Source organism: Argopecten irradians, chromosome 12 (assembly GCF_041381155.1).
Source record: "Argopecten irradians isolate NY chromosome 12, Ai_NY, whole genome shotgun sequence".
In the NCBI taxonomy this organism is placed as follows: Eukaryota; Metazoa; Mollusca; class Bivalvia; order Pectinida; family Pectinidae; genus Argopecten; species Argopecten irradians.
Window position 1 is genome coordinate 42,075,730 of NC_091145.1, and position 12,885 is coordinate 42,088,614.

Consider the following 12,885-nt stretch of genomic DNA (forward strand, 5'->3'; position numbering starts at 1 on the left):
CTGAAGGTCAATAAAACTCACCTACAAGTACCATCTGTACACACCCTGTGACCTTGATTTTCTGAAGGTCAATAAAACTCACCTTCAAGTACCATCTGTGCACACCCTGTGACCTTGGCTTTGTGAAGGTCAATAAAACTCACCTACAAGTACCATCTGTTCATACCCTGTAACCTTGTCTTTGTGAGGTTCAATATATTCACCTTCAAGTATTGTTGGTTCACACCCTGTGACCTTGACTTTGTGAGGTTCAATATATTCACCTTCAAGTACCATCTTCAAGTACCATTGTACACCCTGTGACCTTGTCTTTGTGAGGTTCAATATATTCACCTACAAGTACCATCTGTACACACCCTGTGACCTTGTCTTTGTGAGGTTCAATATATTCACCTTCAAGTACCATCTGTACACACCCTGTGACCTTGACTTTGTGAGGTTCAATATATTCACCTTCAAGTATTGTTGGTTCACACCCTGTGACCTTGACTTTGTGAGGTTCAATATATTCACCTTCAAGTACCATCTGTACACACCCTGTGACCTTGTCTTTGTGAGGTTCAATATATTCACCTTCAAGTACCATCTGTACACACCCTGTGACCTTGACTTTGTGAGGTTCAATATATTCACCTTCAAGTATTGTTGGTTCACACCCTGTGACCTTAGCTCTCTGAAGGTCAATAAAACTCACCTTCAAGTACCATCTGTGCACACCCTGTGACCTTGGCTTTCTGAAGGTCAATAAAACTCACCTACAAGTACCATCTGTACACACCCTGTGACCTTGACTTTCTGTAGGTCAATAAAACTCACCTACAAGTACTGTTTGTACACATTTGTGACCTTGACTTTCTGAAAGTCAATAATACTCACCTACAAGTACCGTCTGTACACACCCCATGATTCTGACATCCCTCTGGACAATCTCCTATGTAAACTGTTAAAAATACAGAAATACTTAAATGATAAAGATAAAAAAATCTTTCCACAACAACAGTAGATTTTAATAAAACATCCTAATGCAGGTACATTCATTTTCTGATACATTTTCATGTATATATAGCTGTGTTGTAGTAATTTCTCACCATTGTCGATGGCCCAATTTGGAGCAGTGCCCTCTGGTGTCTGTATCCAGCGAAACCTCACGTGTGGTACCATGGCAACATAAGGCACCGGCATAGTAACCTGTTTCCAACTTCATAAATCAAAATGTTAAACATTATCAATAAACAATATAACTCTTTGATAGATAGATACAGATGATCTTGTCATCAAGTGTGAAAAGTACAGGTCTGAATGGATGTATGAGTAAATAGAAATATTTAGGAATATGTAACAGCCGGCAAAATAGCCTTTAATTGTCAACTGACTATTGGTACATTACAACACTGTTAGAAGTATACAGTAGTGGAAAAAATCTATAAATTATATACAAAAGACCAAATGTACTGCAAATGCTCATCTTATCTTCGATTAACAGTTAAGACATGGTATACTATGAATTCCTTAGTATTTGCTATTAATTTCTGATATATTTGCACATGACCTTGAAAGCAGTGTTGCCCTTCATCTCAGAATGCATTTGGACTGATATGAGGTTTCTTAGGCTTCTAGTTATTGACAAGAAGTTGTTTAAAATTTTTAATCTATTTGACCCCTGTGATCTGAATAAAGGTCAGGGTCAAGGTCATTCATTTGGACAAACTTGGAATCCCTTCATCCCAGCATGTCACAGATCCAGTATCAATACTCTGGGCCTTTCGGTTTAGAAATTGGTTGTTTGAATAAACAAGAGACCCAAAGGGCCTTAACGGTCATCTGACTACCTTGGCAATAGTAAAATTAATTATATATGGTGTCACTTTGTCAGGACCATGTCAGGATCATTATCAATTTCTTTCAACAAATTTTATTTCAAACAAGAGGCCCAAGGGCCTTAACATATAGGAAATTAATTAGATATAGTGTCATGGTAGCCATCTTCGATTTGGGATCAACCAGAGATGTAACAATACTTTGTTGGGACCATGTCAGGATCATTTCATGCAAGTTTCAGTCAAATCGCACCTGTAGAACTTCAGAAGAAGTTCAAAATGTGTTTTCAAGATGGCGGCCATGTTGGATTTTGGATTGACCCGAAAAATAACAACACTTTGTCAGGACCATGTTAGGATCATTTCCTGCAAGTTTCAGCCAAATCGCACCGGTAGAACTCGAGAAGAAGTTCAAAATGTGTTTTCAAGATGACAGCTGTGGTGGCCATCTTAGATTTCGGATCGACCCGAAAAATAATAACACTTTGTCGGGACCATGTAAGGATCATTTCATGCAAGTTTCAGCCAAATTGCACCGGTAGAACTTGAGAAGAAGTTCAAAATGTGTTTTCAAGATGGCGGCTGTGGCGGCCATCTTGGATTTCAGATTGACCCAAAAAATAACAACACTTTGTCGGGACCATGTCAGGATCATTTCATGCAAGTTTCAGCTAAATCGCACCAGTAGAACTTGAGAAGAAGTTCAAAATGTGAAATGTTAATGCACAGTGGACGGCGGACGGCGGACGGCGGACTTCAGATGACCTAGAAACTTAAGCACAACAACATTGTCACTGTTTTTTACTGTACCTTGGGTAGTCACTGGAGGAGAATGAGGACATGACAGGTTGGTAGTCGCCATGACAACGGCCGTGTAGACATGGTGTGTGGAGGTTATACCAGGTCTGTCCCAGGTCTGTAGAGTACTCCAAGTCAACTCTGTGGACACAATACAGGTCAAAGGTTACATTTATAAATCAGAAAAATAAACTAAAAGGCTATGTTAATAGAAAACACCAGTCATAGGTCAGTCAGACAAATACTGATATACATATTTTACACTTTAGATAGGTATACAAAATGAAATCAAAAGATAAATATTAATAACATTTTAACTCTATGGTTGATTTATAATTAAGGTCATAGGTCAGTCAGACAAATACTGATATACATATTTTACACTTTAGATAGGTATACAAAATGAAATCAAAAGATAAATATTAATAACATTTTAACTCTATGGTTGATTTATAATTAAGGTCATAGGTCAGTCAGACAAATACTGATATACATATTTTACACTTTAGATAGGTATACAAAATGAAATCAAAAGATAAATATTAATAACATTTTAACTCTATGGTTGATTTATAATTAAGGTCATAGGTCAGTCAGACAAATACTGATATACATATTTTACACTTTAGATAGGTATACAAAATGAAATCAAAAGATAAATATTAATAACATTTTAACTCTATGGTTGATTTATAATTAAGGTCATAGGTCAGTCAGACAAATACTACAGACAAATACTGATATACATATTTTACACTTTAGATAGGTATACAAAATGAAATCAAAAGATAAATATTAATAACATTTTAACTCTGTTGCTATATGGTTGATTTATAATTAAGGTCATATGTCAGTCAGACAAATACTGATATACATATTTTACACTTTAGATAGGTATACAAAATGAAATCAAAAGATAAATATTAATAACATTTTAACTCTATGGTTGATTTATAATTAAGGTCATAGGTCAGTCAGACAAATACTGATATACATATTTTACACTTTAGATAGGTATACAAAATGAAATCAAAAGATAAATATTAATAACATTTTAACTCTATCGTTGATTTATAATTAAGGTCATAGGTCAGTCAGACAAATACTGATATACATATTTTACACTTTAGATAGGTATACAAAATGAAATCAAAAGATAAATATTAATAACATTTTAACTCTGTTGCTATATGGTTGATTTATAATTAAGGTCATAGGTCAGAGGGAAGGTAAATACCAATGCATACATATTACACATATCATGGTGGTGCCACTTTGGTACAATGATGGAATAGCCATTCCTGTTTACCTGTTAGGGTTAGCCTCTGTAGCACATCCCATGTTGATACCAAACTGGACAATCTTATCCCTGTTAGGACCTGGTCCATCGGCCGTGACAGGAAACACACGCACACTGTCCAGGGCCCACACATCTCGGCCTCCCCCATGGTGGAACTTTTGTATCCAACAAAATCGTAGCTGTTCCTGTCTCAGCTGGTCCTCTACAGGTAGTGATATCAGTTGGGGCTCCTACAAACCATAAAACATTGGGATTTACTACAGAAATATTTAATATACAGGTAACACATCAGCTGGTCCTCTACAGGTAGTGATATCAGTTGGGGCTCCTACAAACCATAAAACATTGGGATTTACTACAGAAATATTTAATATACAGGTAACACATCAGCTGGTCCTCTACAGGTAGTGATATCAGTTGGGGCTCCTACAAACCATAAAACATTGGGATTTACTACAGAAATATTTAATATACAGGTAACACATCAGCTGGTCCTCTACAGGTAGTGATATCAGTTGGGGCTCCTACAAACCATAAAACATTGGGATTTACTACAGAAATATTTAATATACAGGTAACACATCAGCTGGTCCTCTACAGGTAGTGATATCAGTTGGGGCTCCTACAAACCATAAAACATTGGGATTTACTACAGAAATATTTAATATACAGGTAACACATCAGCTGGTCCTCCACAGGTAGTGATATCAGTTTGGGCTCCTACAAACCATAAAACATTGGGATTTTCTACAGAAATATTTAATATACAGGTAACACATCAGCTGGTCCTCTACAGGTAGTGATATCAGTTTGGGCTCCTACAAACCACAAACTTTGGGATTTAAAATAATGTACAACACAAATACTGAACATACAAGTAACACTAAGTAAACAACAAAATACAAAGAAGAAACTGATAGTATCATATCCTGATTTAACTGACACTCATTTATGGCAAAACTAAATTTGTCAATTTGATAAATAATATATGTAAGTAGTGACCACAGAGAGGGATCTGTAAGTCATGTCTCCATAGTATCAAGTGTGACCACAGAGAGGGATCTGTAAGTCAAGTCTCCATAGTATCAAGTGTGACCACAGAGAGGGATCTGTAAGTCAAGTCTCCATACTCAGTATCAAGTGTGACCACAGAGAGAGATCTGTAAGTCATGTCTCCATAGTATCAAGTGTGACCACAGAGAGGGATCTGTAAGTCAAGTCTCCATACTCAGTATCAAGTGTGACCACAGAGAGAGATCTGTAAGTCATGTCTCCATAGTATCAAGTGTGACCACAGAGAGGGATCTGTAAGTCAAGTCTCCATACTCAGTATCAAGTGTGACCACAGAGAGAGAGATCTGTAAGTCAAGTCTCCATATTCAGTATCAAGTGTGACCACAGAGAGAGATCTGTAAGTCATGTCTCCATAGTATCAAGTGTGACCACAGAGAGGGATCTGTAAGTCAAGTCTCCATACTCAGTATCAAGTGTGACCACAGAGAGGGATCTGTAAGTCAAGTCTCCATACTCAGTATCAAGTGTGACCACAGAGAGGGATCTGTAAGTCAAGTCTCCATACTCAGTATCAAGTGTGACCACAGAGAGGGATCTGTAAGTCAAGTCTCCATACTCAGTATCAAGTGTGACCACAGAGAGGGATCTGTAAGTCAAGTCTCCATACTCAGTATCAAGTGTGACCACAGAGAGGGATCTGTAAGTCAAGTCTCCATATTCAGTATCAAGTGTGACCACAGAGAGGGATCTGTAAGTCAAGTCTCCATACTCAGTATCAAGTGTGACCACAGAGAGAGATCTGTAAGTCAAGTCTCCATACTCAGTATCAAGTGTGACCACAGAGAGGGATCTGTAAGTCATGTCTCCATAGTATCAAGTGTGACCACAGAGAGGGATCTGTAAGTCAAGTCTCCATACTCAGTATCAAGTGTGACCACAGAGGGATCTGTAAGTCAAGTCTCCATACTCAGTATGTAAGTAGTGACCACAGAGAGGGATCTGTAAGTCATGTCTCCATAGTATCAAGTGTGACCACAGAGAGGGATCTGTAAGTCAAGTCTCCATACTCAGTATCAAGTGTGACCACAGAGAGAGATCTGTAAGTCAAGTCTCCATACTCAGTATCAAGTGTGACCACAGAGAGGGATCTGTAAGTCATGTCTCACACTCAGTATCAAGTGTGACCACAGAGAGGGATCTGTAAGTCAAGTCTCCATACTCAGTATCAAGTGTGACCACAGAGAGGGATCTGTAAGTCAAGTCTCCATACTCAGTATCAAGTGTGACCACAGAGAGGGAACTGTAAGTCAAGTCTCCATACTCAGTATCAAGTGTGACCACAGAGAGGGATCTGTAAGTCAAGTCTCCATACTCAGTATCAAGTGTGACCACAGAGAGGGATCTGTATGTCAAGTCTCCATACTCAGTATCAAGTGTGACCACAGAGAGGGATCTGTATGTCAAGTCTCCATACTCAGTATCAAGTGTGACCACAGAGAGGGATCTGTAAGTCAAGTCTCCATACTCAGTATCAAGTGTGACCACAGAGAGGGATCTGTAAGTCAAGTCTCCATACTCAGTATCAAGTGTGACCACAGAGAGAGATCTGTAAGTCAAGTCTCCATACTCAGTATCAAGTGTGACCACAGAGAGGGATCTGTAAGTCAAGTCTCCATACTCAGTATCAAGTGTGACCACAGAGAGGGATCTGTAAGTCAAGTCTCCATACTCAGTATCAAGTGTGACCACAGAGAGGGATCTGTAAGTCAAGTCTCCATACTCAGTATCAAGTGTGACCACAGAGAGGGATCTGTATGTCAAGTCTCCATACTCAGTATCAAGTGTGACCACAGAGAGGGAACTGTATGTCAAGTCTCCATACTCAGTATCAAGTGTGACCACAGAGAGGGATCTGTATGTCAAGTCTCCATACTCAGTATCAAGTGTGACCACAGAGAGGGATCTATAAGTCATGTGACACGTACATGGTGTTTGATATAATCAACAAGTTGTAATCACAGGACCCCATCCTACTTTTTACCTCTACAATTAACTAGTGGTGAGGGATTTATTGTATACAAATGTAGTAGAATAGTGATTGTAGTAGGATACAACAATAAAACATAGAAAAATATCCACTTACTAGGTAAATAAGACACTTGTGATCAATCATAATATTTGTATTAAAAAATAATTTCATGAACAAAGAGCTACACACATGAATGTTTTGCAGTGTATGTTGTTATACACAAACTGTAACCAGTATTGTGATCACCACTGAACTCCGCTTACAACACACGTGTTAAATTAGAAACTATTTGTAGGAGAGCCACTGACTCCCTGTAAATCAGCTTAATAGATGAATATATTTCTTAAACTATTAAAATGGGGTATAACATTACCTGGTAATTAACCTTATACTCAAAATAGAATAAAGAGATTTTGTAGATATACACCAGTCCTGTAAAATATGACCTCACTAATGGATTACTTAATAAACACATAATCTTATTTAACTGGTAAGCTAACTAGGCACAGAGTATTTTGTGGACTTGGGTTTTTCCATACCTAAATTTAATATCTATGTAATTCACATACTAGCTATCGATAAAAGAAAGTTATAAATAGATCTAATGCTATAACAACATAACGGCACCAATTATAACAAGTTATAAACTTATATCGACAAGATGGCCTGTCATGTCCATGAAGGAGGAAAGCTGTGTATGGTGTGTGTAACTTGTGACCAGGAAGTGTGCGACTACTGTATAGAGGAAGATAGACATATCAGACATACACTCAAAACCTACTCCACTGTGGCCAAGGACACCACTGGTCGTCTACAGAAGCTAACACAATCTCCAGAGTACACTCAACTGACCGATCAGCTGGTCAATCAGCTGGACGATCTGACTCGCATACAACAAATTGAAGCTGACCACGCGGTGAAAACAAAGGAAAAACTTCTGGCTACACAACAGGAGACCAACCATCATGTAGATAAGTGTACAGAGACAGCACTGGGAGAGCTGGACAAACATACAGACAAATTGTTACACGAACTAGAAAAAACTAAGGAAAATGTATCAGAAAAACTCCAAAGAAAGCATGACTTTAAGGAGGAAGTGGATAGACTGGATAGTCTGAGGAGCGTTAACCCTCGGGAGGTTATAGAACGGGGGAAGACATTGACAGTCCCTGATACCGAGGCCGTTAGCTTCCCTAAGGTATACAGACAGGTGTTTGTTCCACAAGGACAGGAACAGTTGTTTGGACAGCTGGTGGAACAGCAACTGACTCCATCACCTACACTGTGGTCAGGTAAGGACCATGAACATACCAGTTCTAGCGACTCAAGCATCAATACCCTTGATCTGTATTGGGATGGACCAGAGGGCTACGCTACAGTGGTCAACAGCTCGACCAACTTGGACACAAAGCTTATATATGCCAAGAATCTACAAAGCCTTCATTGTGATGTCAGCCTCATACACGCACATTCCTTTCAACTTCCTCAAACTCCACGTGTCATGAAGCCAACTACTGATGGAAATTGCTGGGTGAAATGTCACGACAGCAATATGGTTAAACTAGTGTGTACGAATGGTGTTACTGCCCGAGAGATATCCTGTAACTCACCAATACTGGACGTGGCGGTAGCCCCGGTCACAAATCACATGTTCCTTAGCTTCAGAACTGAGAATGTGATAAAGAAAGTTATCAACCAAGACCATCCTCAACCAATCATGTGTCCCCTAATCCAGACAGGACGGCTGAATCCTTGCTTCCTGTGTGTAACTCAGTGTGGGGATATCTTAGTCACACTGACCAACAAGACAACCTGGGACACGGAGACAGACTCTATTACAGAACTGGTCAGGTACAACAGTAGTGGTAGCAGGCTGTCGAGTGTTAGGACTGATAGACATGGCAAAGATCTCTTCTTTGTGTCTGATGGAGTATCTATTAATAACAACGAAACAACTGTGGTTGTTATAAACGCCACAGCCAGAGAGCCAATGAGAAGTCATTTGGTGGTGCTCGATCAGTTCCTCAATCTAAAACTGCGGTACATTGCTGATGGGACCACAGTAGCTGCTGACCAAGAGATGCTTGACCAATCACAGACCTATTGGATCACAGGCGTATCATTTAACCAACACAACCTTCTGTTGGTGTCTGAGTCTTACTCCCAGACTATCCAGCTATTAGATCCCATGTGTAAATTACTGAAAGTTTTAGTGAGAGAGAATCGGGCTCCCCCACGAACACTCAGTCTACAGGCTGATGGAGATCTGTGGGTGGGGCTTGTAGGAGGAATAGTACAAGTGTACAAACACAGGTGTGAATTTACCTGTAATCAGTGACCAGGTGTACTAACACAGGTGTGAATTTACCTGTAATCAGTGACTAGGTGTACAATCAAAGGTGTGAATTTACCTGTAACTAGTGACTACATATGTAGGTATACAAACAAAGATGTGAATTTACCTGTAATCAGTGAAAATATGTCATAAATCAAAGGTATAAATTTACCTGTAATCAGCGAAAAATATGTAATAAATCAAAGGTATAACTTTAACTGTAATCCATGACGATAAATGGTAAATCACAGGTAACAAATTTACCTGTAATAAATGACTAGGAGTACAAACACAGGTGATAATATACCTGTAATCAGTGAATTGGTGTACAAACACAGGTGTGAATTTACATGTAATCAGTGAGCTATACAATGAAATGTGAACGGTGACAACATTTGTGTAAAGTGTGAATCTGTGATCAATAAAAAGAGTGCAGACCATGTTATCCTTGTGTCTGTTATCTATTTGTCTGTAATTCATATGTCTGTAATTCATATGTCTGTAATTCATATGTCTGTAATCTATTTGTCTGTAATCTATTTGTCTGTAATCCATTTGTCTGTAATCTATTTGTCTGTAATCTATTTGTCTGTAATCCATTTGTCTGTAATCTATTTGTCTGTAATTCATATGTCTGTAATCTATTTGTCTGTAATCTATTTGTCTGTAATCTATTTGTCTGTAATTCATATGTCTGTAATCTATTTGTTATCCATTTGTCTGTAATCCATTTGTAATCTATTTGTCTGTAATCTATTTGTCTGTAATTCATATGTCTGTAATCTATTTGTCTGTAATCTATTTGTCTGTAATTCATTTGTCTGTAATCTATTTGTCTGTAATCTATTTGTCTGTAATTCATATGTCTGTAATTCATATGTCTGTAATCTATTTGTTATCCATTTGTCTGTTATCCATTTGTCTGTAATCTATTTGTCTGTAATCTATTTGTCTGTAATCCATTTGTCTGTAATTCATATGTCTGTAATCTATTTGTAATACTGTAATCATTTGTCTGTAATCCATTTGTCTGTTTGTCTGTAATACATTTGTCTGTCATCTTTTGTCTGTAATCTATTTGTCTGTATCTATTTGTCTGTAATCTATCTGTTATCCATTTGTCTGTAATCTATCTGTTATCCATTTGTCTGTAATCTATCTGTTATCCATTTGTCTGTAATCTATTTTTTTCTGTAATCTATTTGTCTGTAATTCATATGTCTGTAATCTATTTGTAATACATTTGTCTGTAATCCATTTGTCTGTAATCTATTTGTCTGTAATTCATATGTCTGTAATCTATTTGTAATACATTTGTCTGTAATCCATTTGTCTGTAATCTATTTGTCTGTAATCTATTTGTTTCCTTTAATTGTCTGTAATCTATTTGTCTGTAATTTATCTATTTGTCTGTAATCTATTTGTCTGTAATCTATCTGTTATCCATTTGTCTGTAATCTATTTGTTATCCATTTGTCTGTAATCTATTTTTTTCTGTAATCTATTTGTTATCCATTTGTCTGTAATCTATTTGTAATCTATTTGTCTGTAATCTATTTGTATGTAATTTATCTATTTGTCTGTAATCTATTTGTATGTAATTTATCTATTTGTCTGTAATCTATTTGTATGTAATTTATCTATTTGTCTGTAATCCATTTGTCTGTAATCTATTTGTTATCCATTTGTCTGTAATCTATTTTTCTGTAATCTATTTGTCTGTAATCTTTTTGTCTGTAATTCATTTGTCTGTAATCTATTTGTCTGTAATTTATTTGTCTGTTATCTGTTTGTCTGTAATCCATTTGTCTGTAATCCTTTTGTCTGTAATCCATTTGTCTGTAATCCATTTGTCTGTAATCTATTTGTCTGTTATCTATTTGTCTGTAATCTTTTTTCTTTCATTTATTTGTCCATAATTCATTTGTCTGTAATCCATTTGTCTGTAATCTATTTGTCTATAATCTATTTGTCTGTAATCTATTTGTCTGTAATCTATTTGTCTGTAATCTATTTGTCTGTAATCCATTTGTCTGTAATCCATTTGTCTGTAATCTATTTGTCTGTAATCCATTTGTCTGTAATTTATTTGTAATCCTTGTGTCAGTAATCCTTTTGTCTGTAATCTGTTTGTAATCCTTGTGTCTGTAATCTATTTGTCTATAATCCCTTTGTCTGTAATCCATTTGTCTATAATCTTTTTGTCTGTAATCTATTTTAAATCCTTGTGTCTGTAATCTATTTGTCTGTAATCCATTTGTCTGTAATCTGTTTGTCAGTAATCCATTTGTCTGTAATCTGTTTGTCTGTAATCCATTTGTCTGTAATCTATTTGTCTGTAATTTATTTGTCTGTTATCTGTTTGTCTGTAATCCATTTGTCTGTAATCCTTTTTTCTGTAATGAATTTGTCTGTAATCTATTTGTCTGTAATTCATTTGTCTGTAATCCTTTTTTCTGTAATGAATTTGTCTGTAATCTGTTTGTCTGTAATTCATTTGTCTGTAATCTATTTGTCTGTAATTCATATGTCTGTAATCTGTTTGTCTGTAATCTATTTGTCTGTAATTCATATGTCTGTAATCTGTTTGTCTGTAATCCATTTGTCTGTAATCCATTTGTCTGTAATCTATTTGTAATTATTGTCTGTAATCCATTTATCTGTAATCTGTTTGTAATCCTTGTGTCTGTAATCTATTTGTCTGTAATCCCTTTGTCTGTAATCCATTTGTCTATAATCTTTTTGTCTGTTATCTATTTTAAATCCTTGTGTCTGTAATCTATTTGTCTGTAATCCATTTGTCTGTAATCTGTTTGTCAGTAATCCATTTGTCTGTAATCTGTTTGTCTGTAATCCATTTGTCTGTAATCTATTTGTCTGTAATTCATTTGTCTGTAATCTATTTGTCTGTAATACATTTGTCTGTAATCTATTTGTCTGTAATCCATTTGTCTGTAATCTATTTGTCTGTAATACATTTGTCTGTAATCCATTTGTCTGTAATCTATTTGTCTGTAATCCATTTGTCTGTAATCTATTTGTCTGTAATCTATTTGTCTGTAATCTATTTGTCTGTAATCTATTTGTCTGTAATCTATTTGTCTGTAATTCATTTGTCTGTAATCTATTTGTCTGTAATCTATTTGTCTGTAATCTATTTGTCTGTAATCTATTTGTCTGTAATCTATTTGTCTGTAATCTATTTGTCTGTAATCCATTTGTCTGTAATCTATTTGTCTGTAATCCATTTGTCTGTAATCCATTTGTCTGTAATCCATTTGTCTGTAATCCATTTGTCTGTAATCCATTTGTCTGTAATTCATTTGTCTGTAATCTATTTGTCTGTAATTCATATGTCTGTAATCTATTTGTAATACATTTGTCTGTAATCCATTTGTCTGTAATCTATTTGTCTGTAATTCTATGTCTGTAATCTATTTGTCTGTAATCCATTTGTCTGTAATCTATTTGTCTGTTATCTATTTGTCTGTAATCTTTTTTCTTTAATTTATTTGTCCATAATTCATTTGTCTGTAATTCATTTGTCTGTAATCTATTTGTCTGTAATCTATTTGTCTGTAATCTATTTGTC

General features: G+C 36.2%; 1 protein-coding gene across 1 annotated transcript in view; it reads right to left on the bottom strand.

The window, feature by feature from the left end:
* LOC138305118 (reelin-like) overlaps nt 1-12,885 on the bottom strand; it is a 133,449-nt gene that overhangs the window by 95,520 nt on the left and 25,044 nt on the right. The window contains exons 14-17 of the mRNA XM_069245518.1: nt 3,925-4,145; nt 2,628-2,756; nt 1,089-1,198; nt 877-940 (exon numbers count right to left, since the gene is read on the bottom strand). Of these exons, the coding sequence (XP_069101619.1) occupies nt 877-940; nt 1,089-1,198; nt 2,628-2,756; nt 3,925-4,145 (524 nt within the window). The remainder of the gene's footprint in view (nt 1-876; nt 941-1,088; nt 1,199-2,627; nt 2,757-3,924; nt 4,146-12,885) is intronic.